Raw genomic sequence first — 25,537 nt, 5'->3', positions numbered from 1 at the left:
GAAGCGGCCGCTCTCCCGGCGGCGCAGGCGCGGCGCCGCCGCCGCCCGTCACAGCGCCGCCTGTGTGTGGAATCCTGGAGTCACAGAATTACAGACTCGGTAAGGCTGGAAGAGACCTTTAAGATCATCCAGACCTACTGTTACCCCTAAACCACACCACCCAGCCCTACATTCAGACGCCTCTTGAACACCTCCAGGCATGGCGACTCCACCACTTTCCCGGCAAATCTATTCCAGCCCTTGACCACCCAAACGGTGAAAAACAGATTTCTAATGTCTAATCTGAACGTCTCCTGTCTCAGTTTAGGGCCACTCCGTTAGTTCTGTGACAGTGGGCATGGCAGAAGTGACGGCCCCCAAAACCTCCTTTCAGACAGTTGTAGAGAGCAGTGAGACCGAACAAACCCAGCTCCCTCAGCCATTCCCTGTAAGACATGGCCCCTGCTGGTGTTAGAGTCAGGCTGGGGACCCAGGGAGGAGTCCTGTCGGGCCCCGAGCACCGGGGTCAAGGTCTGCACAACCGGCTGGTCTCACGGGGTTTTCTTATGCACAGTCTCTTCTGTGTCAACATCGGGCTGTCTGCTCTCCTGCCACACCACCGCCGGGAGGAGCCTTTTCTCGGGCCCTCTCCACAGGTTCTATGGGCTGTGCCTGCGGGTGTGTGCTGCGGATTCTTGGCCAAACGAGGTTGATAATAAACTTCTGTTTTAGCTATTGCTGAGCAGAGTTTGCACACTGTTAAGGCCTAATCAGTGTCTCACTCCGCACCACCCAGCATGTAGGCTGGAGGTGGGGAGGGGCCTGGGGCAGGGGGAGAGGTCGTACTGCTGACTTGAATCTACCAAAGTGATGTTCCGTGACACATAATATCAGTATGTGGCAGTACACACAGACTGGCAGTAAAAACTCAGGGCACAGTCTTTCCAAAGTGACCATTGCTCAGATACTGACTGAACATCAGCTGTCTTGTAGTGGGAGATGGTGAGTGATTGTCTATGTTTGGGCGGATTTTTTGTTCCTCTTTCCCTCATCTAGTGAAACATCATTGTCTTAACCCACAGCTTTTCATGCTTTTGCTCTTCTGGTTCTACCCCTGAGCTAGCAACTGGCTGGAGTCACCCCATCATGACTGTGAAGTTCAGTCTAAGCAGAGACCTCTGCTGAGAGAGGGGCAGGCTCCCCAGCACCGGGGACTGTGTCCTGTGGCAGGTCATGCACCACTACTTACCCCCTGCCTTGTGAAAAAAACCCTCACCACCCTTCCTTGCAGCTTTACAAGTCTGCCAGAATTCCTTCCAATCCATGTGCACCCAGCTCTTGAATGCTGTCACATTGTACTCATAGCAAACAGGCAGCTGCTGCTCTGGTGTGAGGTTTCTCCTGCCTCTCATGAGATCTTTTATTGAGAGACTGTAAATGCACCCTTACACACCTGTGTAACTTTCCCTTACCACATAAACTTTCACCACTGCACACTTTATCCAGGATGCTGCGCTCACAGTATGTAAGAAGTTGTTCAGTTTTCAAGGAAACCAAGGAAAGAAACTTTCACTTTGTCTTCCCACAATGTTAAAAGTGTTTACTTTTTATGAAGTCACAAGACGTTCTGTGGCTGCAATTGTTTGAAAACATGATCTGCAAAACTTCAAACAAATAGGCAAATTTTCACAGGTTACTTTTATAGCAATTTATTATCAAAGACATGATGATAGTGAAGTAATCTTAGTCCTTGGAGTTACCAAACCGAGTAAGAGAGTCCTAAAGAAGAAAATGGAGTAAGGTTAGATTTTGTGGGGAAAAAAACAGCAGACAATAGTCAACAGTTTCAACTGAGTTATTTCGTTTTTCACAAAGCATGAATTTATTGAAGTATTCTAAGATGGGACTATACTGTTTAGATGCTATTCTGAGTGTGGGTGGTGTGGGGTTTTGTTGTTGTTTGCTTCCTTTTTTTTAAGAAAGAAGAATAATTAGTCCACATGGTGGATTTCATTTCCAATTAATTCACAAACAAATTTGTGGACTAAACTGTTGTGGACAAGTAGGTCATACGTCAAACATAAACCCCATGTAATTATAGGAGAATTGACTCCTAGTATTAGTAAAAGAGCCTTTAATGTTACAAAGGCTTACCTAAAGCTATGAAGTTATGAATAATCTTAAGTGTTCGCTGGGTGCGAGCCTCACTTATTCAAAATTGTTTATTATAGGTTTCTCACCATTTCTGCTGTGAAATAATTACAGAGAAAGGAAGGTAAATTTCCTACAGAGCAAGTGCACCTAACATCAGTGCTGCACCCAGCCCAGTATTTTGACTCCATCATCAGAAAAACAAGGTACTAATAAGGAAGAGCTCCATAGAGTGGTTGCTTCCAGGTACTTCCCCTGTGGGTACATCCCGACCCAATTCCTTCAGTGTCCACTTATGGATGTGTTTGTCATCGATATGAATAATGTATCCTTCAACCTACAGATAATGTCCAAGTCCCCCACACCTGGTGCCAATATGTTCTAGAAGTTTTCTGCTTCGCAGAAAAGAAATTTCTGTGCCTCCTCATTGTCATACTGTGGGGTTTGGTTAACAACAACTTTGTTGCCTTTCATGATTTTGTAGAATTTGATCAAGCCTCTCCCCTGCATTTTCCCTCTGCATTGAACAGTTGCAGTCATTATTGCTCTTGCTGTAATACAGCAGTGACATCTCTCCACAGTGCCTTTCCCCACTTCTCTACATCCCTCTCGAGCTGTGAAGACAAGAATTGATGCCATAATCAATCTGAGGCTGCACCAGCCTTTTACACAGCAGCCAAACAACTACCTCTGTCTTGTTCTCAATATTCTTCCCAACAACGTACAGTGACGTACGTCACTGCACATAAAGTTGATGAGACAATTTGAAAGAAGTATTTTGGAGCTCTGAGCCACTACTAAATTCAGCACAAGGGAAGCTTAGAAATCTAACTGCTCTGCAATGCAGTAGCATGTGAAAGCACATGGTCAGTTATTGACAGTCACTTCCCCTCTGTGAAGTTCACTACTGTTAAATAGCTCAAAAAGCACAACCAGCCTAGTTAACAATTACATCTCAAAGGCATTTATAAGCATCTTCAAAGAAAAAAATAAATGTAGGTGCATCATTTTAATTAAAAATATATGATACATGTAGTCATACTTGATGCCTCAGAAAACCAGTGGAAATTGTCAGCTTTCCAGAAAGTAACTATTTTTCATGTACCGATTTCTGGTATAGTTTAATGAGAAAAGGAATTGCATTTACTCTTTATTATTGTCCCAAGTCTAGAGAATAAAATTAGACTTCATTAAATATTGTCTGGCAACATAAGTCACCGAGTAGAAGATTTATAAATATTATGAGATTTTCCCCTGGCACTATTTTAGAAATACTTTTCCTCAGACAAAGCCTAAAATATTAATCATGTAAACTGAAAACACCTTTTTTTTTTTTTTTTTTTTTTGCAGTTACTCAAGTCATTTATAATCATAAGCTCTGTTTGCTATTATGAAGCCTGCTTAAATTTGAGAACTGTAATGATGACTTTAAAACTAACAGATTACAGTCAAAGAGCTGTACCCTTTATACTGTGGAACTGGTCAGTTGAAAAATCACTCCTGCAATGCCGTAAAAATTCCTTCCAATACCATCCATAGCATCACAGACCAGTTTGGGTTGGAAGGAACCAGGTGGGGTTTGGCCTTTTCTGCCAGGCAACCAGAGACAGGACAAGAGGACACAGTCATAAGCTGTGCCAGGGGAGGTTCAGGTTGGACATTCAGAGGCAATTCTTCACAGAAGGGGTGGTTAGACATTGGAATGGGCTGCCCATGGAGGTGGTGGAGTTCCTGCAGGTGACTGGACATGGTGCTTAGTTCCATGGTGTGGTTAACATGGCAGCGTTTGATGATAGGTTGGACTCGATGATCTCAGACATCTTATCCAACCTAACTGATTCTGTGATCTTAGAGATCATCTCCTTCCAACCCCCCCTGCTGTGAGCAGGGACAACTACTAGACCAGATTGCTCAGAGCCCCATCCAATCTGGCCTCGAACACTTCCAGGGATGGGGCAACCACAGCTTCTCTGGGCAACGTGTTGCAGTATAATTTTCTAAAGAACCGCCCACTCCATTTTTCCCTGCGCTGTATTTGGTGAACTCAGTAAGCATCAGGCCAGAATAACAACCACCCGCACCGGCACACAGCCCGCTGCGCGCCCGCGCACCTGCGCACGCCTGCCGCCAGGGGGCGCAGCGCGGCTGCTCGCGGCGGGCGGGGCGGGGCGGGCGCGGCGCGGGGCACGCCGGGAGCTGTCAGGGCGGCGCGGGGGTGCTGGTGGCGGTCGGGCTCTTCCGGCTCGGGTCGCTCAGGTAACGCTGCTCCCTGCGCTCCTTCCCCGGGATCCTGGTGCGGGCACGCAGCGCGACCCGGCGGCGGCTGCTGTTCCTGCTGCTCCTTCTCCTCCTCCTGTCCTACCTCCACCCCCGTCGCCGCGCCGGTATTGGGGAGGGTCCGCCCCTGGAGCCGAGCCGGCCCTCTGCTCTGCTTTGCTCTGCCCTCCCCTCCGGCCCCGTCGTGGCGGACGACACCCGGGCTGTACTGGGCTGTGTGCGAGGAGCAGGTGCTGAAGAGCCCGGGGAGAGCGGTTATAGCCTGTTAATTGCGCTGCATCAATTAACCTGTGGCATCTGTCCACCCCTCCTCTCCGGGCTCTGTCCCTCCGCAGCGCGGAGCGCGCCCGGGTGAGTTTTGGGGTGCGGAGCCTTTCCCCGTGCCCGCACTCCGGCAGCGGCTGGCGGGGCCTGGCTTCGCCCTTCGTGGTGGAGCTTCCCCAGGGAGCTCTTCCCGCCTGCCTGGGAACGAGCTTGGCGTTGGGCTGCCAGGGTCGTCCTGCTTTGACCTTGAGCGTCCAGGGGTCTGTGGGCCTCTTTTAGGTGAGATTCCTGGTTCGTGGAGTTACTGCGTGTGGTATTTAGAAGGATACATGGGACATGCGTCTGTCACTGGGTTCTGTGGTGCAGGGTTAAATTTCATCTGTTAATGCAGAGATGGCCTTAAATCTTATGATGCCAGTTTGAAAAGCATAAATATATGACAGCTTCTGGTATTAAGTGTTTTAAGAAATAATGTTTTTATACCTCTGACAATAACCAGAGAAGCCTGAACAATTTATCTCTTTAAGTGACCTAAAATATGTTAGATATGATGTGCAGGTTTTAAAGAGCTTATTCTGGGTGACTCAACCGTTGTTTTTGTTGCTGATTGCAAGAACCCTTTCACTCCTGGATCTTCTTTCAGTATCAGTAATAGTGAAAGTGTTATGGTTCTCAGGTTAACAGCAGACTGTTACTGATACCTGAATTCTGGCTGTAGGAGCATGAAAAGTTGGGAAGACTGTATCTAAAGGATAACAGGCTAGATACTTGCAGGAAGTAAAGAGCCACATTATAATGTTGAAGATCCTAGTCTTTTCATTTTGCTGCCAAGGCTTGGCCTGTGTTAAATATTTAAACAGGCCTGGCTATCAAATTGGTTTTCTTTGTTTGTGGGGCTTTTTTTGTTGGTTTTTTTTTTTTTAAATGTTAGTACTTTTTCAGAAACAGGGTGGAATATGGTAGACCTTTTTCTCATAGTTTGATGGCTAAATATTGTGATTATCCAAAATGTACAGTAATTTTCAATATAGCATGTGTGAATGTTATGAGGGGGATGTCAGTTTACAGGCAGAATATTTACAACATAATTTGTGGTTTCGTTTTCATTGGCACGAGAATTGGCACTTTTGGAAACTATGCAGCCTGGAAATGACATGGGGAAAGGCTGCATTTCTAGCTCACTGAATGTCTTGCTTTCCCAACTTGTTGGTAGCACCTGTGACAGTAGACATTTAAGCAGCATTTTGAAAAGAAAAAGTATCTTCTATCTTCCATTACTGGAGTGGCTGTGCATTTGAGTGGATAGCTCTGTTCACAACAGAGGCAGTGCTTTTCCTGTGTAGTTATTGGCGTGCTATTGCAGACCATTAGAAATGCTTGTCGCAGACACAGCAGGCTTTGTGAGTAATGTGGTGCTGTGGATCAACCCTAGCCAGCAGCCAAGCCCCATTTCCGCACTTGCGGGACAAGGGAGAGGCTGAGAAAGATAATAGGAAGAAAACTCATGGGTTGGGATAAGGATAGTTTAATAGGGAAAGTGGCAGATACACAAGAAAAGCAAGACAAGGAATGAATTTACCCCTTCCCATGGGCAGGCAGGTGTTCAGCCCTCTCCAAGGGAGCAGGGCCCCATCACACCTAGCAGTGGCTTGGGAGGAAGACAAACACCATCACTACAAATGTCCCCCCCTTCCTCCTTCTTTGTATGCTAAGCATGATGTCATGTTGTCTGGAATATCCCTTTGGCCATTTTGGGTCACCTGTATCAGCCTTGTCTCCTCTGAACTTCCCATGCACCTCCAGCCTGCTTGCCAGCATGGCAGTACAAAAAGTAGAAAAGGCCTTGGTTCTGTGTAACCTTGTCCAGCAATAACAAAAATATCTCTATATTATCAGCCATGTTTAGCACAGATCTAAAACAGACCCGTACCAGCTGCTGTGGAGAAAATGAACTGTACTCCGCTGATATAAGTGGGCTCAGCCTGTAATCTCCTGTCACTGTTTTCTGTTTGAATACAGGGAGGACACTTCTATGTGTTCATTGCTGGTTTGGTTCTCTTGGCCACATTCCTGCTGTCCACCTTTAGCGTCCCCTTGTTTAGCCAGGAATGACTGCTTGCTCTGGGTTGGCTGGCTGAAAATGCTTATTGATACTCTTTTCTCTTTTTTCCTGATTTTCTTTTTTTTTTTTTTTTTCCTTTGGTGGAGCTGTATTATGTTAAATCTGCAGTGTGTAGAAGAGAACCAAAAAGAGATATGAAGTATGTTGTTAAAAAATCCTGTTTTGAAAATGATTGATAAAAATAAGAGGTAGAAAAGAGGCTACACTAAATATCTGCTAAAGCATGAAATAGAAAAATAGAAGTAATTTTTCTGTATGCACATAAATTGTGTTCCAGATTAATAACCATGTTGCTTTGACTTGTAGCTGAAAAGAAGCTGAATGATAAATAGAAACAGTGAGTGATATGTTTCCCTCTGAGAGGCCTGGGAGAAGAAGCACTGCAGGATCAACCATTTTCTCCTAATAACTGAAACAAGAAATGAAAAGAAAGCGCCAAGGAGAATCAGTAAATAGTTTTACAAGTCAACACATTCCTATTTTTATCAGAAACTTGTAGTTCAGTGTAAGCATTAAAACACAGTTAGAAGTCAAGCAATGGTGCTTTACTGAGCTTGTTTTTTACTTTGCAGAAATTGTAGGAAATTTAACCTTGGTCTTTTCTGGCTTACTTCTGAGTCTAAGGAGGATGAACAGGTTTTGGTCCAGGCACCGTTTTCAGAATAGTGAGAAAAGGATTCTACTTTACAAATTCCTTTGAAATCCACCTCTGGAAATGGGAAACCAGTTGCATTGTAAAATGTAACCACAATCTGGATAATGCAGAGATGGCATATTACACTATTTTAGAATTAAAATCAGAATAAGGTTATAGAAATCCTTTGAAATTAATGAATTACTATTACCTTAGACCTCAGGGCATAATAAAAAAGGAAGGTGAACAAAGTCTTGCCGAAATGCATTGTATTAGGTTATCCAAGTAAGGTAAGGATAAGGATATGAGAGTTTCTGACATGCCTTTGTGAAAAGACCTATCAGGATCGTTTGGAGACAGAATGTTAAACCCACCTGAAGCTACATATTAGAACAATGGGTATGGATAAGTGCAAGGCTATTGTGAGCAAAGAATAAATGAATAAATTGCCTGGCTACCACTTTTTTGTTTTTAATCTGGTAGATTCTGTGTTAAACTGTGTATCAGAATATTTAAAGAGAAGCTTCAATGTGAAGGCACAACATTACCCTGGAAGCAAAGCTTCTCAGTACAGAGTACTGCTAGTGTAATGTAAGACAGTGAATCTCATCTAAGTTTGGTTTTGTTTTTTTTTTTGTGTACTAAGCTGAAAAATATCCTGAAGTTGGCAAACTCTCCTTTAAAACAAAGTAAAGTACAAATATAGCTGTAAATGAAGTGATTCTGGTTTGAGTTGATTTCATTGTTATGTTTGCTATGGCTTTTTTGCTGTTGTTTATCTATTTATTTTAAATGTATGACATATTAATATGACTTACTAATTTGACAAGAATAAAAAATATGCAAGAAAGAAAAAGAATACCACAAGGTAAGTCTCCTCTCAATAAATGCTTGGAACAGAAAAGCTAGCTAGTTAAAAAGCAATTCTTTTTCAGAGAGGGTTCTTTTCATTTGAAGGCATGAGGCCTTTCGTGAAACACACGAAAGTGGAAATAAGTTTCAGTTTATTTTAGGAAGCCTGTCCTGTTCCTGTGCTCAGGCAGCTGGAGAGAAGGTAACTATTTGACATTGTGTACTTATCAAGCACTACTCAAGAGGGAGGGCAGTGGTCCCAGGCCCAGTGGGTGTGTGAGAGCTGGGCAGTTCTGCTGGGAACTGGGAAAGCACAAAATTCCCGGTGCTCACAGGTGGCAGAGGAGCCACAGGGAGGGTGCGGCTGCACTCATGCCAGAACTCTCCTCCTCCCTGTGATATAGCGTATTTTCCAACCCACTGAACTTGTGGTTACCTGGCACGTGGCTGTGTCAGGTAAATACCTTCCATATCCTGTGTAGAGTAATCCAAACAGCCTTATTGCTAATATTCAGTCTCAGGAGCTCTTTATGAAGGTGAGAACTGACACTGTATGATATTGTAGGTTTGATTGTGGATAGCTGAAAAAGGCCCTACCAGCTCAGGGAGCAAGCCAACCTTTTTTTTTTTTTTTTTTTTGGACATGGCAACAGTTCTTTTGGTCCAGGGAGCAGTAGTTATATAGTAGTTATACAGAGCACTATATACAATGTTACACATAACTTCAGAGTAAGGATTTTGTTTCTGTTTGGCTCAGCATTGTGAAAGTGACTGGTGACTCCAGGAAATTATATTTCATATTCTAGTGGAAAGTGTCCCTGCTCATGGCAGAGGAGTTGGAATTAGATGCACTTTAAGGTCCCTTCTAATTCAAAACATTCTATGATTTTTGAAAAACTTCTTAAATATTTGGTATTGTTCAGATGCCAGCTGTGAGAATGAAATTCTTATTTTTAAAATGTCTTTGATCAAGTGGTTTCTATTTCTTTGATGGATGCATTGCTGCCAAAATTTAAGGTTTCTGTGGAATGATGGTAACTCTGTGAGCGGAGATTAAACAAAATTTAAGGAGGCAACACTCTGAACCCATGTCAAATTGAGTGCGTGGTAAATTCTAGGACTTTTTTTTTTTTTTCCTTCAAATATGTAATTGAATATGAGGGAAATAGTGACCAGTTCTAGATTTAGACTGAAATATTGGTTATTCAAATACACTGATCAACAAAGGGGAAAAGGAGACAAAAAAAGTACTTGAAAGTAAGTGTTGAAGGATAGCCACAATTTCAAAGAAGCATTTTCCCATTTTTCTCTATGTTGTGTTATTCTGACTTAAATTACCATCTGTTTTTTAGTAAGATGTGTTAGATGTTTTGCATAATTTAGAATAAGAAGCAAGGCTATCTGGAGCTTTGTTGATTTTTGGATGTAAAATGATCACTGATTGAGCTGTAATTTGTTACATAGAGAATTCAGGAATCGTTTGTTGTAAGAAAGGAAAAATGGGGAAATGTTATTTTAGTAAGAAGAAAATATTTTAGTTAATGGTTGACCTGAGTTTTAAGAAATATGCAAATCATCATCTTTCATTTACTGACTGATGTAAGTTCAGATCTGTGAAATCTGAGTATTTGATTTGATCTCATGAAGAACAACACTTTAAAAGTAGATCCTCCAATGTAAGATTCTGGCATTCATGAAGTGGAAAAGTACCTAGCTCTAGAAAAGATGATGTCTGTTATGCTTTGACAGAAACACTAAGATAGTCCTGAGCAGTATGCAGGCAGTAGTGCTTAAGGGCTGAAAGAAAAGGAATCAGTAGTTTTCTGTTGGTGGGTCTGGAGTCAAAATCAAAATTTCAGTCCAGTGTATGAAACTGTTTTGCAGTTCACCTGTTAGATATTAAGAAGGTGCAATAAATTAGAATTGAGTAGAAGGGTTAAAATATCACCTTAAACTCAGTTTTTAAGAAGCATTTAGAAGAAACATGTATTTGTCAATGTGAGTGAGAAGTCTTTGGTCACTTTCTTCTCCCTTATGACAGACTGACATAGATTTTATTTATTTTTTTTTTTATTTCAGAAAAATTATGCTCTAAGCATATTCGTTTAAGGTTTGTTTATAATTATAAATTTATATAGTAACCAGAGCAGTTGAATCCTTAGAATGCTTTCTGTAAGTTCCTTATGAATTTTTAAGCTTGTTCCCTGTTCCTCTTTATGAACTCCTGTCTGATGTAAGCCACCCTTTGGAAGACCATATGACAGAAATAGCAGAAAAAACATTTTACATACCTTAGGTACTTGCATCAGACTTTGCTCAGTGATAGACTTAGTTTTATTCCAGTTTTTTTTTCTGTAAAGAACATGCAAAAGAAGGAAAAGTTTACTCAGATTGTTTTTACTGACAGTTTGATTTTTATGTGATAATGAATCAACTTATTCAGTAGCTTCATAAGTAAGGAGGATGGACATCCAGCTGGGTATCTGAGCTAACCTCTGTAGTACAAGCCATAGGTTTTCTTGCATTTAGGGCTTTTTTTTCGATCTGAGAATAACTCTCATGAAAACATCTTGTGTTGATTTAGAAATTGCCAGTATGAGTAATGCACAGATTATTATACAGATCTGATTTGATTTTGTTGTGAGAGAAATTTGAATACCTAAAGCAGAGCTGTTTTTTCTGTGGAAAAATATAATGTGCTGCGTCCATTTGTGAATATGACTAGGTAGAAAAGTGTACTGAGAAGTTATTAATCACAATAATAAATCTTACGAAGTGTTGTAGACTGTTGCAGGATACTAATGGCATAATCGCTAGTTACAGTTAATAATACTGCTAGGTGGGGTTCTTTTGTTTTGTTTGTTTGTGTAGTATAGGGGAAATTCTTCTTTCATTATTCTACTGAATAGCAGCTGGCTAAAATAACAACTTCAAATGGTTCTTATTCCTCAGAAGATGTTAGAGATTCCGGTTTGAAAAATTCTGAGACTGTGGAAAGTCAATCTAGAAACAGAGTAATTGGCTGTAATTGGAAAATCTTTATCTGTGGTTATAAAAGAATGTATGTATTTTCCATATTTGAATTTTATCTGTAGAGTCTGCTGTGGGATTTGCAGGACTTATTTTGCTATTCATGTTGTTAAATGCTTCTGAGGGGAAGCAAAGCATAATAAATTACCAAATGACGAGGCTTCTGTTTTCCATGTATTGAAATCTGTGTTTGTATTGAGTCTATTTAAATACAAATGTTTTTCTGCAGTTGCTGGCTTAAAATGTGGGCACTATACACAGCTTAAAAAGCAATAGAACTACAGTGAAATTAGAATTTGTCTTCATCTGCTTTTTAATTGTTTACTGTGCATCCCATAACCACCCATGAAACGGTACACAATTTGAAAAATGCCCTGGAATATTGCATTGCAGAGGATAAACCCTGAGGAGTTCAAAGGAGCAAGCTTGTGAGCTCAGATTCTTGCAGTACTTGGAACAAGTCTTGAGATTTCTTGAAGTGACTTGATGTATGCAGATTTCTGCTCCATAATCAGCCACTGGACCTGTATTGCAGATTGATGTGAAGCACACAAATAGAGCAATTATCTGATGAATAAAAAAAAGAGATTGGAATAGTAGCAAATCAAACCTGAAGAGGAGTTTTGGGGTAAAATAGGTAAGGGAGAGCTTATGAATCAAGTCTTATAACCTTGTGATTAAAACAGAATCTAGAAAAAAGCTGCATTTATGGAATTGATTTGATGAAGCTGCTGTTGCTCTTCACATTCCTTTGGCTTCACTGAAAAACATTTAGAGCTTCTTAAACAGGTGAATAGTTTGTGTTGAGGTGAGACAGAAGGTGCTTAGATACAAAAGATGTGAAGAATAAGCACTTGCTGTGGAAACAGGTGAAGCAGTATTGTATTAACATGAGTTGGAGGAAAACCAATACCACCTCATCAGTGGAGGGAACTGAAGGCTGCTCTGGGAGCACATGATGCACTAGTTCCTTCCTCATTGATAAGCTTTTTGCTGGGACAGAAAGCATATTTGCTTTTTGACGTCCATTTAAAAAGTCATGGCCATCTAACAGGTCAGTGATTGCCTATGTCAGACTCGTAAGAGTGGCTTAGCCTTCAATCTGAGAAGCTCAGCTTATCTCATCTGGTATACAAAAAGGGAAAAAACATACCCCAAAGGATAGTGCTCTTCATACTTTTGTTTAAAAAGAGAAACAAATCAAGAACATTCTGAGGAAATTTGGCCCTCATGCCAAATAGTGGTGTGTAATGACAAGATAAGTCCTTTATTCTGTGGACTGTCTGATGGTGTAGCAGAAAATGCTATTTTTCAATACTTTTTTTTGATCTATCAAATTTGATTATTTATTTCATTTTTTCAAAGTAGTAAACCATGGAAGAATAAGGGTGTGATCCTTAGGAGGAAATTGACACTACCAAGCTTTACATTGTATTGAAATATCAGCTGTAAAAGCAAATGTCTTTAAATCTGCATTTTTATTACAGATGAAGAGAACAGGAAAGTATTGATGAGAATACATTATAGAAACATGAAAATATTAAAAACTACATTGTGGAATATCTTCAGACTAAGAAAAAGAAAACCATGGTATTCAAGTTTATTTTTATGTATGAGAACTCATAACAATTGGCATTCCTGTAATTTTAGTGACTGTAGAATACAAGTAGTCCAAGGTTTATAAAAATAATACATAACATTTACGTAGTATCCTCTCTGTGTGCCTCACTTATTACAGCTACTCATGATTTGTCTAAAACTGAGATTTCATTGTGGGGAAAAAGTATGCAAGAAATTATTTGCATATATTAGTTTTGAAAAAAAGCCCACTTTTTTGAAGATTGAAGAAAAAATATATTCTGTTTTCTTACTACTCTACAGTTATGGTCTCATTTTTCTATGTATGAAACTTCATAAGGATTAAATTTGCACAGCCAGTGTATGGTAGGCTTGTCTAAAAGCATAGTTATTCAGTTAAAGATGTTAATGTATTTTGTTTTTTAAATTGAGGGATTGTTCTGATTAGTTTTTAAGTGTGAAGAAAAGCTACCTGTTTAACCCTGTGCTCTACGTGGTTTGTTTAACCTTTGATAATCCTTTATCAGACAACTCTTGGCTCTCAGGTCTTTCAAGCACATGAGGAAGATAGAGCCTTGTCTTCCACTCAGCCATATGTGGTTGCATTTATGCTTTAACTGGACTAAAAGGATTCTGATGCATTCTTCACTCAAAAAAAATTATATACTCTGCCGAGTTCTTTCTCCACCCATTGTGCCTGGAAAAATTGAAATTATGTTGCTTTAGATGTTGGGTCTTTCTTCTTTTTTCAGTGTTAATTTTTTTTACTTTTGGAGATCTGACTTTGGTGGTTGTGCAACTGTCTCTTTGAGAAATCTGTTGGCATTTTACAGGTTTTCCAGAACAAACCTGATCTTTTTTGGGATTTGATCCAAAAATGGTTATTATAAAATGAAACCACATGAAAGGGGTTTTTTTAAAAATTAAGAGTGGTATCTAAGTGCTTTATGCCAGTGAGATATTGCAAAATCTATCAATTTGATACTCAAAATGTTTTTTAAATAATGGTTTGCATTTCTGTTCTGTCTTGGCGACAATTTGTCATTATTACTCTGCCATCAGAATCAAGAGTGCAGAAACCTTGTAATTTTTGGCCTTTTTATTCACTCCTCCTATCCAGCTCTTTTCATTTTATCTGCCATTTTCTTATTTTTCTCTGTTCTTGTAACGTATCATACCTGGAAGATAGTCTGATGAATTCTACTTCTTTATACCTGCTCCATGGTTTTTTTTGGTTTTTTTTCAGTCATGCTTCAGCCTGCACTTCTTTTGATTCTGCACACAATTTTCTTCTCATTTTCCTTTAATTGAGGCAGAAGAGAACAGCATCTGCTGAATGTGTAGTCTCTTCTAAAGCCAAGTACAAAAGAGGTCCCAAAAGGTCTCCCCCAATAATACCCTCATTATCAAAAGGGGCACCAAATCTACCTTTTTCACAGATGGGCTACAATAGCATTTCTCGTTGAGTTGTATTTGCTTGGGGTGAAAGTAGCCTTAAAAACTCATTTCTTTTAGAAGGTTATTGAACCTCTGTTATAAAAAAAAAAGTAGTCTATGACCTATAAAAGTACAGAGTAGTGTTCTGGAACTAGAATATCTTAATTACTTGATGTAGACTGCCACATGATAAAAATACATTTGGTAAATTGCAAAAGCCTGTGATTACAGAACACTGGTAAACATGTCGTTTTGTTGTGCCTGGATGACAATAATATAAAAACAGAGTTGCATCACTGGATTGGAATAGCATGTCTTGTAAAAGGAAGTGTTGATGCACAGAAGTCCTCTTGAATAGTGTGTAACTATTGTATGTATCCTTCAGTTTTGTCTTCTGCTTGGAAGTGATTCAGAAAGATTGGTGTCTTCTGTTTGCAGAAAGGCTGGTTTGTTGAAAGGTGGTGGTTTCTGGTGATGGACCCAGAGGATGTTAAAAAGAAAACAAAAAAATCACTGTTGCATTGTTTAGAACAAGCAGTGCTTTTTGGGAGATAGTGCCTTAATTTTCTAGGGATTTTTGTTTGGCTTGTGATGTGATTTTTATTATTTATTTGGGTTTTTTAATAGGACTTGATGTTGGACATGTGCTAAATATTTGTTAATGTTTGTTTGCAATAATTTAGCTTTTTAATGGTTTATTGTAACCTGATTTCAGATTCTTTTTTAATATCTTTGAGGAAAATGTAGTGCTTTTTATTCATATTTTAACAATATGTCTTGGGAACAATGGTTTCAGGGCTTTTTCCTTTCATATTTTGAATAGGTAATGTCTGTACATGAATTGCAAGCTGGTCTCTAGTGGGGACACTGTGGGAGGATGAACACGGAGGAGCTGGAGTTACTGACTGATTCCAAGTACAGAAACTATGTAGCAGCTGTTGACAAAGCACTGAAGAACTTTGAATATTCCAGTGAATGGGCAGATTTAATATCAGCACTTGGGAAACTAAACAAGGTATGCCTGGCAAGTGCTCTTAGAAAGATTCAGGAATTGCAAAAGGTACTGGTGTAACAATACAGAAGTACAAGGTTCCAGCCATCTAATACTCTTGCAAATATTTCAGCAGTCTGAGCTAAATGTTGGGTGTGGGCAAGGAGCAAACAAATCAAACACCTTTCTGAGACCTAGAGCTGAGCCCTAACTACAAGAAGTTGTTTACATTTCTAGTGGAAATAAATGCAACATCTCTTTTATTAGTAATATTTACTTCTAATATCATTCAATGCTATAGAAATAATGTGAAAAATAGTAACTGATATAAATATCAGCAGTTGTTTCATGAAGCATGGGTGCTGAAACGAGGCTCAGATCATTCATGGACCAGACAATATTATCGTTCTGGTTCATTTTAACAATTAAGTTTAATGGGCAATATCATTGTAATCTTTAATAGTAGTTTACAAATGAATACAGATCTTGATATCCATAATCTTGTTTTAGTCAGTTGTATGTGCTTCTAGGCAGCCTCTTTCAGGAAAATGACACTCTAGTTGGAATTGGCTTCATTATTTTGTATAAACTCTGGGTTTTTTTTTTTTAATTGTAGCAGTTCTTGCTGCATGTTTTTGCAATGTGAAGGCTATGATATGGGGAAAAAAATCAAAAAATGTAAATGCATTTCTGTTTTCCAGTCCTGAAGTGATCACAAAGTTTCAGACAGCAGTGAAGTTTTGTGTGTAACCTCACTCTACTGCATTCTCTTAAAGCTGTCCCGGACTCATGACCCACAGTTTAATAGTCTTCTTTGAGCTAGTGCTAATGGATTTTATCAAATGGAAATAGCAATTTTTGTCCTCAAATGGATGAGTAAATGACAAATGGACAAGCTGTAGGCAAGAAGCCCATTACAAGTGAAGTTTTAAATGTCTTGGCAATTTCACCTATAACGAGTGTACAAGTGAAAAGCATTGCAAAGAAAACGCTCCACAGTAGACTTTAATGGCCTTGGGTTTTTTTTCTTGTAACCTAGGTTTGTGTGGTGACTTACTGAATATGTCCAGGCACTCCTTTATAAAATGTGCCTTTGATGTTTAACCTCTTTTGTCCTCTTTTTCTTCATGTGCTGATTTACCAGGTGCTACAGAACAACGCCAAGTACCAGGTAGTACCCAAAAAGCTGACAATAGGCAAGCGCTTGGCACAATGTCTGCATCCAGCTCTGCCAGGAGGGGTTCATCGGAAGGCACTTGAAACATATGAGATCATTTTTAAAATCATTGGACCCAAGCGTTTGGCCAAAGATCTGTTCCTCTACAGGTACAATATTTTAAACAACTCCGTTTCAAATGCATAGTCAAGATCCTTTTGTTTTCCTGCATTTTATATTTGCAGTATTACTTTGTTACATAGCAAAAATCAATCAAGAACCAATTTATTTCCTTCATATTATTGGTGCTTATCTAATACTTTTCTTCTAAGTATTATATAATGGAAGATAAGCAGATCACCTAAGGTTTTGTTAAGAACTGATTTTAGTGCAAGAAAACCTGGAATTTATTATTTTTTCATTGAAATAAAATTTTCTGCCTATATTTACAATATGTATAGTAATTGAAATGTTAACACCTCATTGTATTAACAGTACATTTTCCTATTTTAAGTGTTTTTGGGAAAGAATCTGGGTGTAGTTTGTTGCAAGAAACTTTATCATCAAATTAACAAAACAGAAGGGTTTTGTTTTGTTAGCATGGGGAGCAAGTACAGACTTTCTCTCAGTCTCTGGAACTGATGATAATGGAAAGGAAGGATAGCCCTGAAAAGTTAAGTTTAGTCAGCATATATGGTTTCTAAACCTCCATTGCAAGGTGTGCAGTTTTGATTGGGTGGGTTGGGCAAGACACTGAGTTATTTATTTGTTATATAATGAATAGAGGGGTGTGTGCACACTGTCACGCTTGATTCTTAATCTTTACTTGTCCCTAGAGATTAAAATTTCACTGGTTTGAGAAATAGCAGGATAAACTAGAATTCTGTTAAGGTAGAAAAGGTGTGCCTTAATGCTTGGAAAAAATTGTATGCCTTAACATCAGCTCTTCTGTCTTGCATTGTCACGATGTTTATATATAATTACATTGGGGGGTAGTGTTTCAGTTCTCTATTTCCACATGTTTTAAAAGTCACTTCTGAACTCATAGCTCACATTTTTTGCTTGTACAGTGATTCAGTAGCTGCAAGATCTCATTAACAGTAAGTTCTAGGATAATGGAAAATGCTACCTTGTATAATCTAACTAAAAGCTATTGTTACTGCTGCTAGGGCAAAGACAGACATTCACATTAAGGCATTATCAAAGATTCCAGTATTTGTCATGAAAGCAGAATGCCAGTGTCTGAACATCAAATCTTGAAGTGTGAGTAATAGCCTTACAAAGAATGACTGTGGGTTAGTGGGCTGCTTATTGAACAAAGACAGTTTCTATAGAAAAAAGAAGCCAACTGACAATGGTAAAGGACAAGTTCTGCTAGACAGATAAATGCAGGAAACGTTTTTACCAAAACTCTTATATTTTAGAACGAGTTTTGTAGGGTTTTTTTCTCTATCATGGACAATATCCTATCTACATAGATAATTCTTTTAATAGCAGATTTATAGGTATACATTATAAAACCTTTTCCTTAAAATTACCTTTTTTACTGTGCTTTGATTTTCATATTCATATGTCAGGATCTTTTAACCTGAGTCCTCAATGATTTTGAAAATTGTAGTTGTGTTCATGTGCATTTGATTATTGGTACAATTTGTAATTTATGGTATTTAGTAGCAATAGCAAAAATAATCTTAGTGTCTATATAACTTCTTAGGACATCACATTATAACTTTTGTGAACTTACATTCAAGTAAATTCAGCATATAATTCCAGTGTTTTCAGTCCTATACAAGCTGATTTTTGAACGGTATTGTGAATAGATTTTATTGTTAGTTTTAGAATCTGTTTTCAGACTGAATTTATGAAGAAAATATATATCCTTTGATGCCACTTAACAGTATAAATGTCTTAAGTTTTACCTCGAGGTTACTTGCTGAAGTAAAACACCATGATTATTCTTTCAGAAAATTATTTCTATAAATCTCCTCAAATTGTTCTTATCCAGTCGTTTTCTTTTCCATAATAAGTGCAAAGAAAATGTATTTTTAAATACAATTTTCATTGTGATGTGGTTCAATGTAGGCAAAATAAACATTTTGTTGTGCGGAGATGCTTCTGGTTTATCTTATTTGTTTTATTGGTGGAAGACCACCATCTCTGGGCCTTCAGTGCTTGTTATCACAATAGTAATAAAGATCATAATATTAGCCTTGGGATACCAACCTTGGGATATCATCCAAAGGCAGTCATATTGTGTGGTAGTCTATGCCCATGCACAATTCTAAGATAAAAAAATCTGATGCTTATAATAACTGTACTGGATGTGCCTGTAGCAGTCTTTAGAGAGAAATAAAATTTTCACATGAGAAGCTTCTTCAAAAAAGTTTAAATTTCTTTTTCACAGTTCTGGACTATTTCCACTCCTTGCCAATGCTGCTATGTCTGTCAAGCCAACATTATTGAGTTTGTATGAGATTTATTACCTCCCTTTGGGGAAAACATTGAAACCAGGACTGCAAGGACTGTTAACTGGGATTCTGCCTGGGTTAGAGGAGGGATCAGAGTATTATGAAAGGTAAGGATACTTATATATAAGTTAATAAGGTGATATGCTTGATCTAGTGGTGGGGGTTTGCTGTAACTTTTCACTATGTGCTTGTATGTGGATTTTATTGTTTTCAAGGTGGTTGCCGTTTAATTTGATGGTGTCATGTCATATTAATTGCAACAGAATGGTATGGTAGGAGGTTCTTAGCATTAATTAGGGCAAATTAAGTGTTAGTTGTTCCTGCTAGTAGTTAGGGAAAGAGAATTGGCATTAAGCAGACTTAGTGTTATATGCCAGTCTCTTCACCCAGGCAGCAAGCAATAGAACAAGAGAAAATGGTTTCAGGTTGTTCCAGGAGAGGTTTAGATTGGATTTAGGAAGAATTGCTTCACCTAAAAGGTTGTCAAGCATTGGAACAGCCTGGGGAAGTAGTGGAGTCACCATGCTTGGAGGTATTTAAAAGCTGTCGTAGATGTGGCACTTTGGGACATCGGTTTAATGGTGGATTTTGCAGTGCTGGGTTGGACTCAATGATCCTGAAGGTCTTTTCCAACTTACACAATTCTGTAACTCTTGATTGACACACAACTGCAGCATCTGGGCTACTGAGGTAGTATCTAAACATATTAAAGGATGAAGTAACCACTCCAGCACTTAGAATTCTTGGAATTGTTCACATGCTTACATATTCTTGATATTTCCAACTTCAGAAACTTGAATTTTCACAACTTGTATGAGAAGAGCAATTCAACACTGTCTTTTTCTATTTCTGTGTAGGCAGACACCCACAGAGTGTAATTGGCATCACTACAACAGGGAACAAGGTTTATCCATCTTGTTTCCCAGGGCCTTCTGTAGGGTGTAGAGGTGCTGCCACATGAGTTGGAGGAAATGAGTACAGGGGAAGAAATTGCTTGTACTCAAAGAATTGGGGTATTTTTATGCCCTGTTATTACCAGAAGGACTCAGTTCAAGGAATGAGAGGGCAAAAGCCATCTGCTTTGATTCTTTTCTTCAGTAGCTGTGCTTTCCTGCTGTCTGTCTGAAACCTGTCTGTAGCAACACTTGGCTTTAAGTAGCAGATGAAGAAGTTATTTGGCTCTTTTAACATAAGGAGTACATAAGGAATACATAAAGAGAAGCTGTGGGCAGGCCAGAAGCATTTTGCAAGCCAGATTGGCCCACAGGCTTGCTAGCTGGTTGCTCTCTTCAGGCTGCATTATAAGGTTCAATGTATAACTGGGCTTCTCTTGGCCTCTCAAAAGGAAGCTTTGACCTTCCTGTAAATTAAGTTTAATACTTACTATAGCTGGGGGCAGGGGCAAGAGCTGTGATAGATGCCCTGATTCAGCTGACTTGGTTTTACTGCAGAACAAACACACTGCTGGAGAAAGTTGCTTCAGCTGTGGATCAGTCAGCGTTCTACAGTGCTCTCTGGGGGAGCCTCCTCACCAGCCCTGCAGTTCGCTTGCCTGGCATCACTTATGTCCTCTCCCATCTGAACAGGAAGCTGTCCATGGAGGATCAACTCTACATAATTGGCAGTGACATTGAATTAATGGTAATGTTTTAATGGTACAATGGACTTATAATTAAGTAACAACATTGAAGTTACTTACTTATTATGTAATGTATTTTGGGGGGGGCTTTAGATGTATTCTCTATCTTTGAACTTAGCCTTTGAAGAGATAAAAACGTATGTTTATTATAGCTCCAGTTAAACTGATGTTTTGGTGCAAGATAGGAGTGTTTCAAAGCTGAATTAATGTATCAGACCTGCTTGGGTTTTATGTAAAACTTGGGTTCATTATATGCTTCAGCTAAAAGTGATGGAGTTTTGTTGCAATTTTCAGTTCCTTTTTTTTTTTTAAGATGTACAATATAATTTTGTCTTTTAAACTTAAGGTATTTGTTGGTAATATATAAAAAGCAAAAGCTGTTTGTATAGTTTAGGGAATTTTTTGATTCTGTTTCCTCAGTGGTGAAACTTTTTATTTTCCAGTTTTATCTTGTTTCATTATTCAAAATTTAACGTTTAATACTTGTCATTATTTATAAATAACTGTTCTTATTTCTGAATGCTGTCTTATATCTACCTCCTTAAAATAATAAATAATTATTTTGGGGGGGCCTGCCATTACTTCAGGTGGAAGCAGTAAGCACTTCAGTGCAAGATACCAGTGTTTTAGTACAGAGGAGCACATTGGACCTTATCCTTTTCTGTTTTCCTTTCCACATGAGCCAGGTAGGTTATTAACATGAGAGATGGATTGGCAAATTCCTAAATGTATGTCACTTCTTAAGTCAGTAGCAGTATTTGATTGGTTTTTGTTAATGATTTTCTTCAAGCTCTGACAGAGTCACACCGTAAGAGTTTCTCTGATAGGTTTGGCTATTCTCATGTCATGATCTCTACTCTTCTGCTTTTTAACTTGATGTGTTAACTTTGAAGTTAACTTTAACTTCTATATTTGTAAGCTCGAATTATGTTTAGTCTATGCAGAAGCTTTTAATTTGCTCCAATTTGATGAGAAAGCAAATTACTTGTTCATTTGCAAGTTTCCAGTTTCCAGCGTTCAAAATCAGCAAAAGTTAATCCTCTTAGCACAACAGATTCAGAACACTAGAGAATTGAAAATGGTTATTGGTTTTGGGTGAGTGGTTAGCCCTAGCCATAGTGGGAGATAGACCTTACAACTTCTAGATATGTTTTTTTTTGACTGTATTTATTGTTAGTTATATCCTGTTTTTAAATGATCCATGAATTATTTAACTCCTAGAGGAAAACTTATACAAGACTGATTCTCATCTTGTTAGAAGTTAGGGAAAACGTGCACTTTTATGTAAAAAAAGAACTCTGTTCTTGTTTATAGAAGTGGTTCATTAACATTTATCTGTTACTATAGGAGTATTTGGAGTGTCTCTGTTTAGGTACTGTAATGTTGAAATTATCAATACAGTATTTTTTCAATATTAAGATTTACACGTGCACTTAAAGTTAGAAACTGAAAAAGTACTTCAATTTTTTTACCTGGATTTTAAGAATTTTCTTCCAAAGCTTTTGTCTCATAGTAAAATGAAATGCCTTGTAACTAACAAGAGCTGTTGGTCAAATCTGTTATCTTTGCTGTTCTTAAAGGGTGTGTGTTATTATATAGTATCTGTTCCAAACAATAATCATATTTTGGTTTCCTATGAGCAGGATTGTGTTTTCTTGTACTATGCTGAATTCAGAAATGTCAAAACATGAAACTAGCTAGGTTTTAATGACCATTAAGCTGCTAACATAGAAAAAGCATTACTTTTCATAGTTAAATTTAATTGTGTTTCTAACTTCTTCAGGCAACACGTCCAGACATGATCAGAATTTTGTCAGCAGCCCTTCATGTTGTGCTGCGCAGGGATATGTCACTCAACCGAAGGCTTTATGCATGGCTTCTAGGTAGGTTTGTATTTCATTCCATTGGCTACTGAAAGTGGAGGAAGGATTTATATTTTCCTTAGCAGTATTTGCACTACTGTGAAGAAAGAATCTTGGAAAAATGAAATGCTCAATTTCTTTCTTAAGAAAGGAAGTCACTTTGTCTCTCCATGGACATAGAAGATGAAGAATATCATCTTGGAACTCATTCCTGTCATATAAATTGTTGGTGCATTTTCCTCTAGCAGCAATTATGGGCCACATTCGGGAGTAGAGCCTGGTGTAGTAGGCGCATGGAAATAGGCACTCTGAAACTTTTTCTCTAAAAACATAGAATGGAGAAAATAGAGAATAGGCATTATAGAGTGTAAATGATGGCTGGAGCACAGCAGTGTAGACAACATGAAAAGAATGCTGAAGAGCAATGATATTACAGTTTCAGTATGCAAGCTTTAAACTTCATTAGATCTTTGCATGATTGAATCAACAGATCACCAATCACTTTTCAACACCTTTCTGGAGTAAAAATTGAGCAATTGGGAATACTATTCTACCAAATGACATAAAATCAATACAGTACAAATGTAAATTTTTATACGAAACCAGCAGGTAGTCAGAAGAGAGTAGCAAAGAATTATAGCTATTAGAAGGCTCTTAACTATTCAGGGTATAGTTGAAAGACCAGAAATTAGAAAATTTTAAGAAACAATTACTCTTATTCAGCCTTGTTATTTTAAAGGAAATGAAGCCTGTGGTCACAAGAATCTGTCCAGTTACTCTTTAAACCCATTTTGAAAGAAGTCAAAATCATGGAAGTTCCTAAATGTGTCCTAGGAACTGCAGACTGAATGGAGAGACGTGAAGTGGCTTCTGTACTTGATGTGTTTTGCAGTCTGCTGTTACCCTCTTTGTTTGACTTCCCAGCTCACCAGCAAGCACATATGGGCTTCTTGGGCTACTGAAAACCCTTCCCAGCATCTCTTGCACGTTTCCCAGCTGATAGGTAGAGGCAGAGGTGGCCTGTGGGTGACTGGGGAGAAAGGACGTGAGTAGCAAAGGGTCCAGAGAGAGAATTGAAATTATGAAGGGAGGGAAGAAGTCAGCAACAGTGTTTTGCATGACAGGGTTGGTTGTGTTGCTGTAGGAGCTGAAGGGGTTTAGAAGTTAGATATGAGAAAATCCTGGCTTCTTTGGTTAATCATTCCTCAAGACACTGACTTGCAAAGGATTCATCTTTTAAGGAAAGACAATGGAATGCAATGTTGTTCTCCATACCTGCATTTTTAAATTTGGGAAATAAATAGTTTTGTAGATTAAGCACTACACTCATGTTTCATCTAAATTTGATGGATTAGATATGTCTTTTGCTATTATTGAAAAAGGTATTCTGTGTATTTAAAATATCATGCTGCTTTTTTAGTTGTTGAACCTTCTTTTACAGCTATTTCATGAACATAGTCTCCACTGAAAGTCATACAGCTTCCGAGAATACTTTTACAGTGACTTTCAGGTCCTATGTTGTGAACAGCTACTTCCTCTATTTGCTATATATTTGGACAAACTTTCTGACAATATAGGATTTTTACTTTTTTTCTTTGGATGTTGTGCTGCTTTTCTATTATCATGATATTCTATTCCTAATATAAGACAACTGATCTCCATCTGCAGTATGTTGGAAGACTGAATTCCGTTGTTCTGTATGACATTGTTTAATTCTGCTGTTTGCTATTCCTTCCTGTTTTACAGCTAGAGGTGCCCTATAACATTCTCTATGAATAGAAATCGTATACATCTCCTTAAATCAGGTTATCTTAACTATTGTTAACCAATTTATTTTTTTCCTTAACCCAACTTTTTTATACAGTTAAAAAGTTACTGGGAAAAGAAAAGAAACTTAGAATACAAAGGACCATCTCCTTTGTGTAATTTTTAATTAAAAGAATTTGTAATGTGACTGGTATTCTAAGTGCCTTAGTCATGTCAATGTGTTTTGATGATCATCTCTATATATTTAAAACACTGAATTTTGTGTTATCATTAATATTGAAATATTTTTATATGACAGCTTGCAGTTTTTTTAAGGGTTGTGGGTTTTGCAGCATTTGTGAACATTTTTCTTTCGTATAGGAAGTAATTGGTTGATGATATTGCATAAAACTAACTTTTCGTATTTGTGTGCAAACTGCTTGTGTGAAAGTATAACTTAGTTTCCTATATTAAACTCTATAAAATCATCTTTTTCTTGCCAACGTGACTTGGACTTCGTATTGGTAAGTTAGTGCTAGTGTGTTGATTTCTAGTTTAAAGAAATTGGCAGTATATTCTATTAAACTACAAATATTTATCTGCTCTGTCTTTTGTTTGCTTGAAGGTTTTGATAACAATGGTGCCCTTGTAGGACCCAGAAGTACAAGGCACAGCAATCCCGAGGAGCATGCCACTTACTATTTCAACACCTTCTCTAAGGAGATGTTAGTCCAGGTAGCTATACACTGTTCTATTGGGGCATATGTTTTTATAAACAGATCCTGATCAAAGTTTCTGTAACTTTTTCTTTTGACATGTCAATGCAATGTAACAATGTAATCTTGTCTTTTTGTGGTATTTGTGTCCTATTCTTCTAAAACTTTATCAGTGGGAAAATGAAGACATGAAGTAATGGGTTTCTCTAGAATAGCAGAATGAACAGAACAAATATTAGACTTCTCCCTCTACTTTTCCACAATGAATGAAGCATACATGGATGTTAGTTGATGATGAGCCCTGCACACTGGAGCCTGTTCTTTCATGAAACTAAATTGGAGAATTCTCTTCTGTAGATATGGAAACTCCTCTGTGTCTTGGGAATCAGAAAAAATTTATCAACTGGCACTCAAAATCTGTGTTAAAAGGGTCTTTCTATTCGCTTGGGAAAAGGAGCATCTTCTGCTCTGTTGGCAGCCAGGAATAGTTGAGAAAATTGGCAGTTAAACTAATTTACCCTTAGAGCCTTGCAATGTGAGCTGAGATCTGGTTCTAAGAACTGTACTGCTTTTCTCATAGTGATCGACATACAGATGTCTTTTAAATGGCTGTGAGTCTGATCTTGAAGTGGGGA

General features: G+C 38.4%; 1 protein-coding gene across 8 annotated transcripts in view; it reads left to right on the top strand.

The window, feature by feature from the left end:
• Positions 1-4,315: 4,315 nt before the first annotated feature.
• Positions 4,316-25,537, top strand: part of DOP1A (DOP1 leucine zipper like protein A) — a 60,884-nt gene continuing 39,662 nt past the window's right edge. For 5 of the 8 annotated variants that reach the window (XR_015802617.1, XM_088162095.1, XM_014877790.2 and 2 more), the window contains exons 1-8: positions 4,316-4,386; positions 15,148-15,339; positions 16,460-16,641; positions 18,876-19,046; positions 20,391-20,580; positions 21,166-21,264; positions 22,362-22,461; positions 24,812-24,921. Coding sequence is in view for 7 of the 8 variants with exons in the window: in XM_088162095.1 (XP_088018221.1) it covers positions 15,202-15,339; positions 16,460-16,641; positions 18,876-19,046; positions 20,391-20,580; positions 21,166-21,264; positions 22,362-22,461; positions 24,812-24,921 (990 nt within the window). In the remaining variant the exon portion in view is untranslated. Of the gene's footprint in view, positions 4,387-15,147; positions 15,340-16,459; positions 16,642-18,875; positions 19,047-20,390; positions 20,581-21,165; positions 21,265-22,361; positions 22,462-22,487; positions 24,711-24,811; positions 24,922-25,537 lie in introns of those variants that run through there. The other 3 variants (XM_088162094.1, XM_088162091.1, XM_088162093.1) reach the window with 2 other exon arrangements.

Source organism: Sturnus vulgaris, chromosome 3, assembly GCF_052056855.1.
Source record: "Sturnus vulgaris isolate bStuVul1 chromosome 3, bStuVul1.hap1, whole genome shotgun sequence".
NCBI classification, from domain to species: Eukaryota; Metazoa; Chordata; class Aves; order Passeriformes; family Sturnidae; genus Sturnus; species Sturnus vulgaris.
The sequence above is the reverse complement of the archived record's forward strand: the minus strand, read 5'-3'. Positions and strand labels throughout refer to the sequence as shown.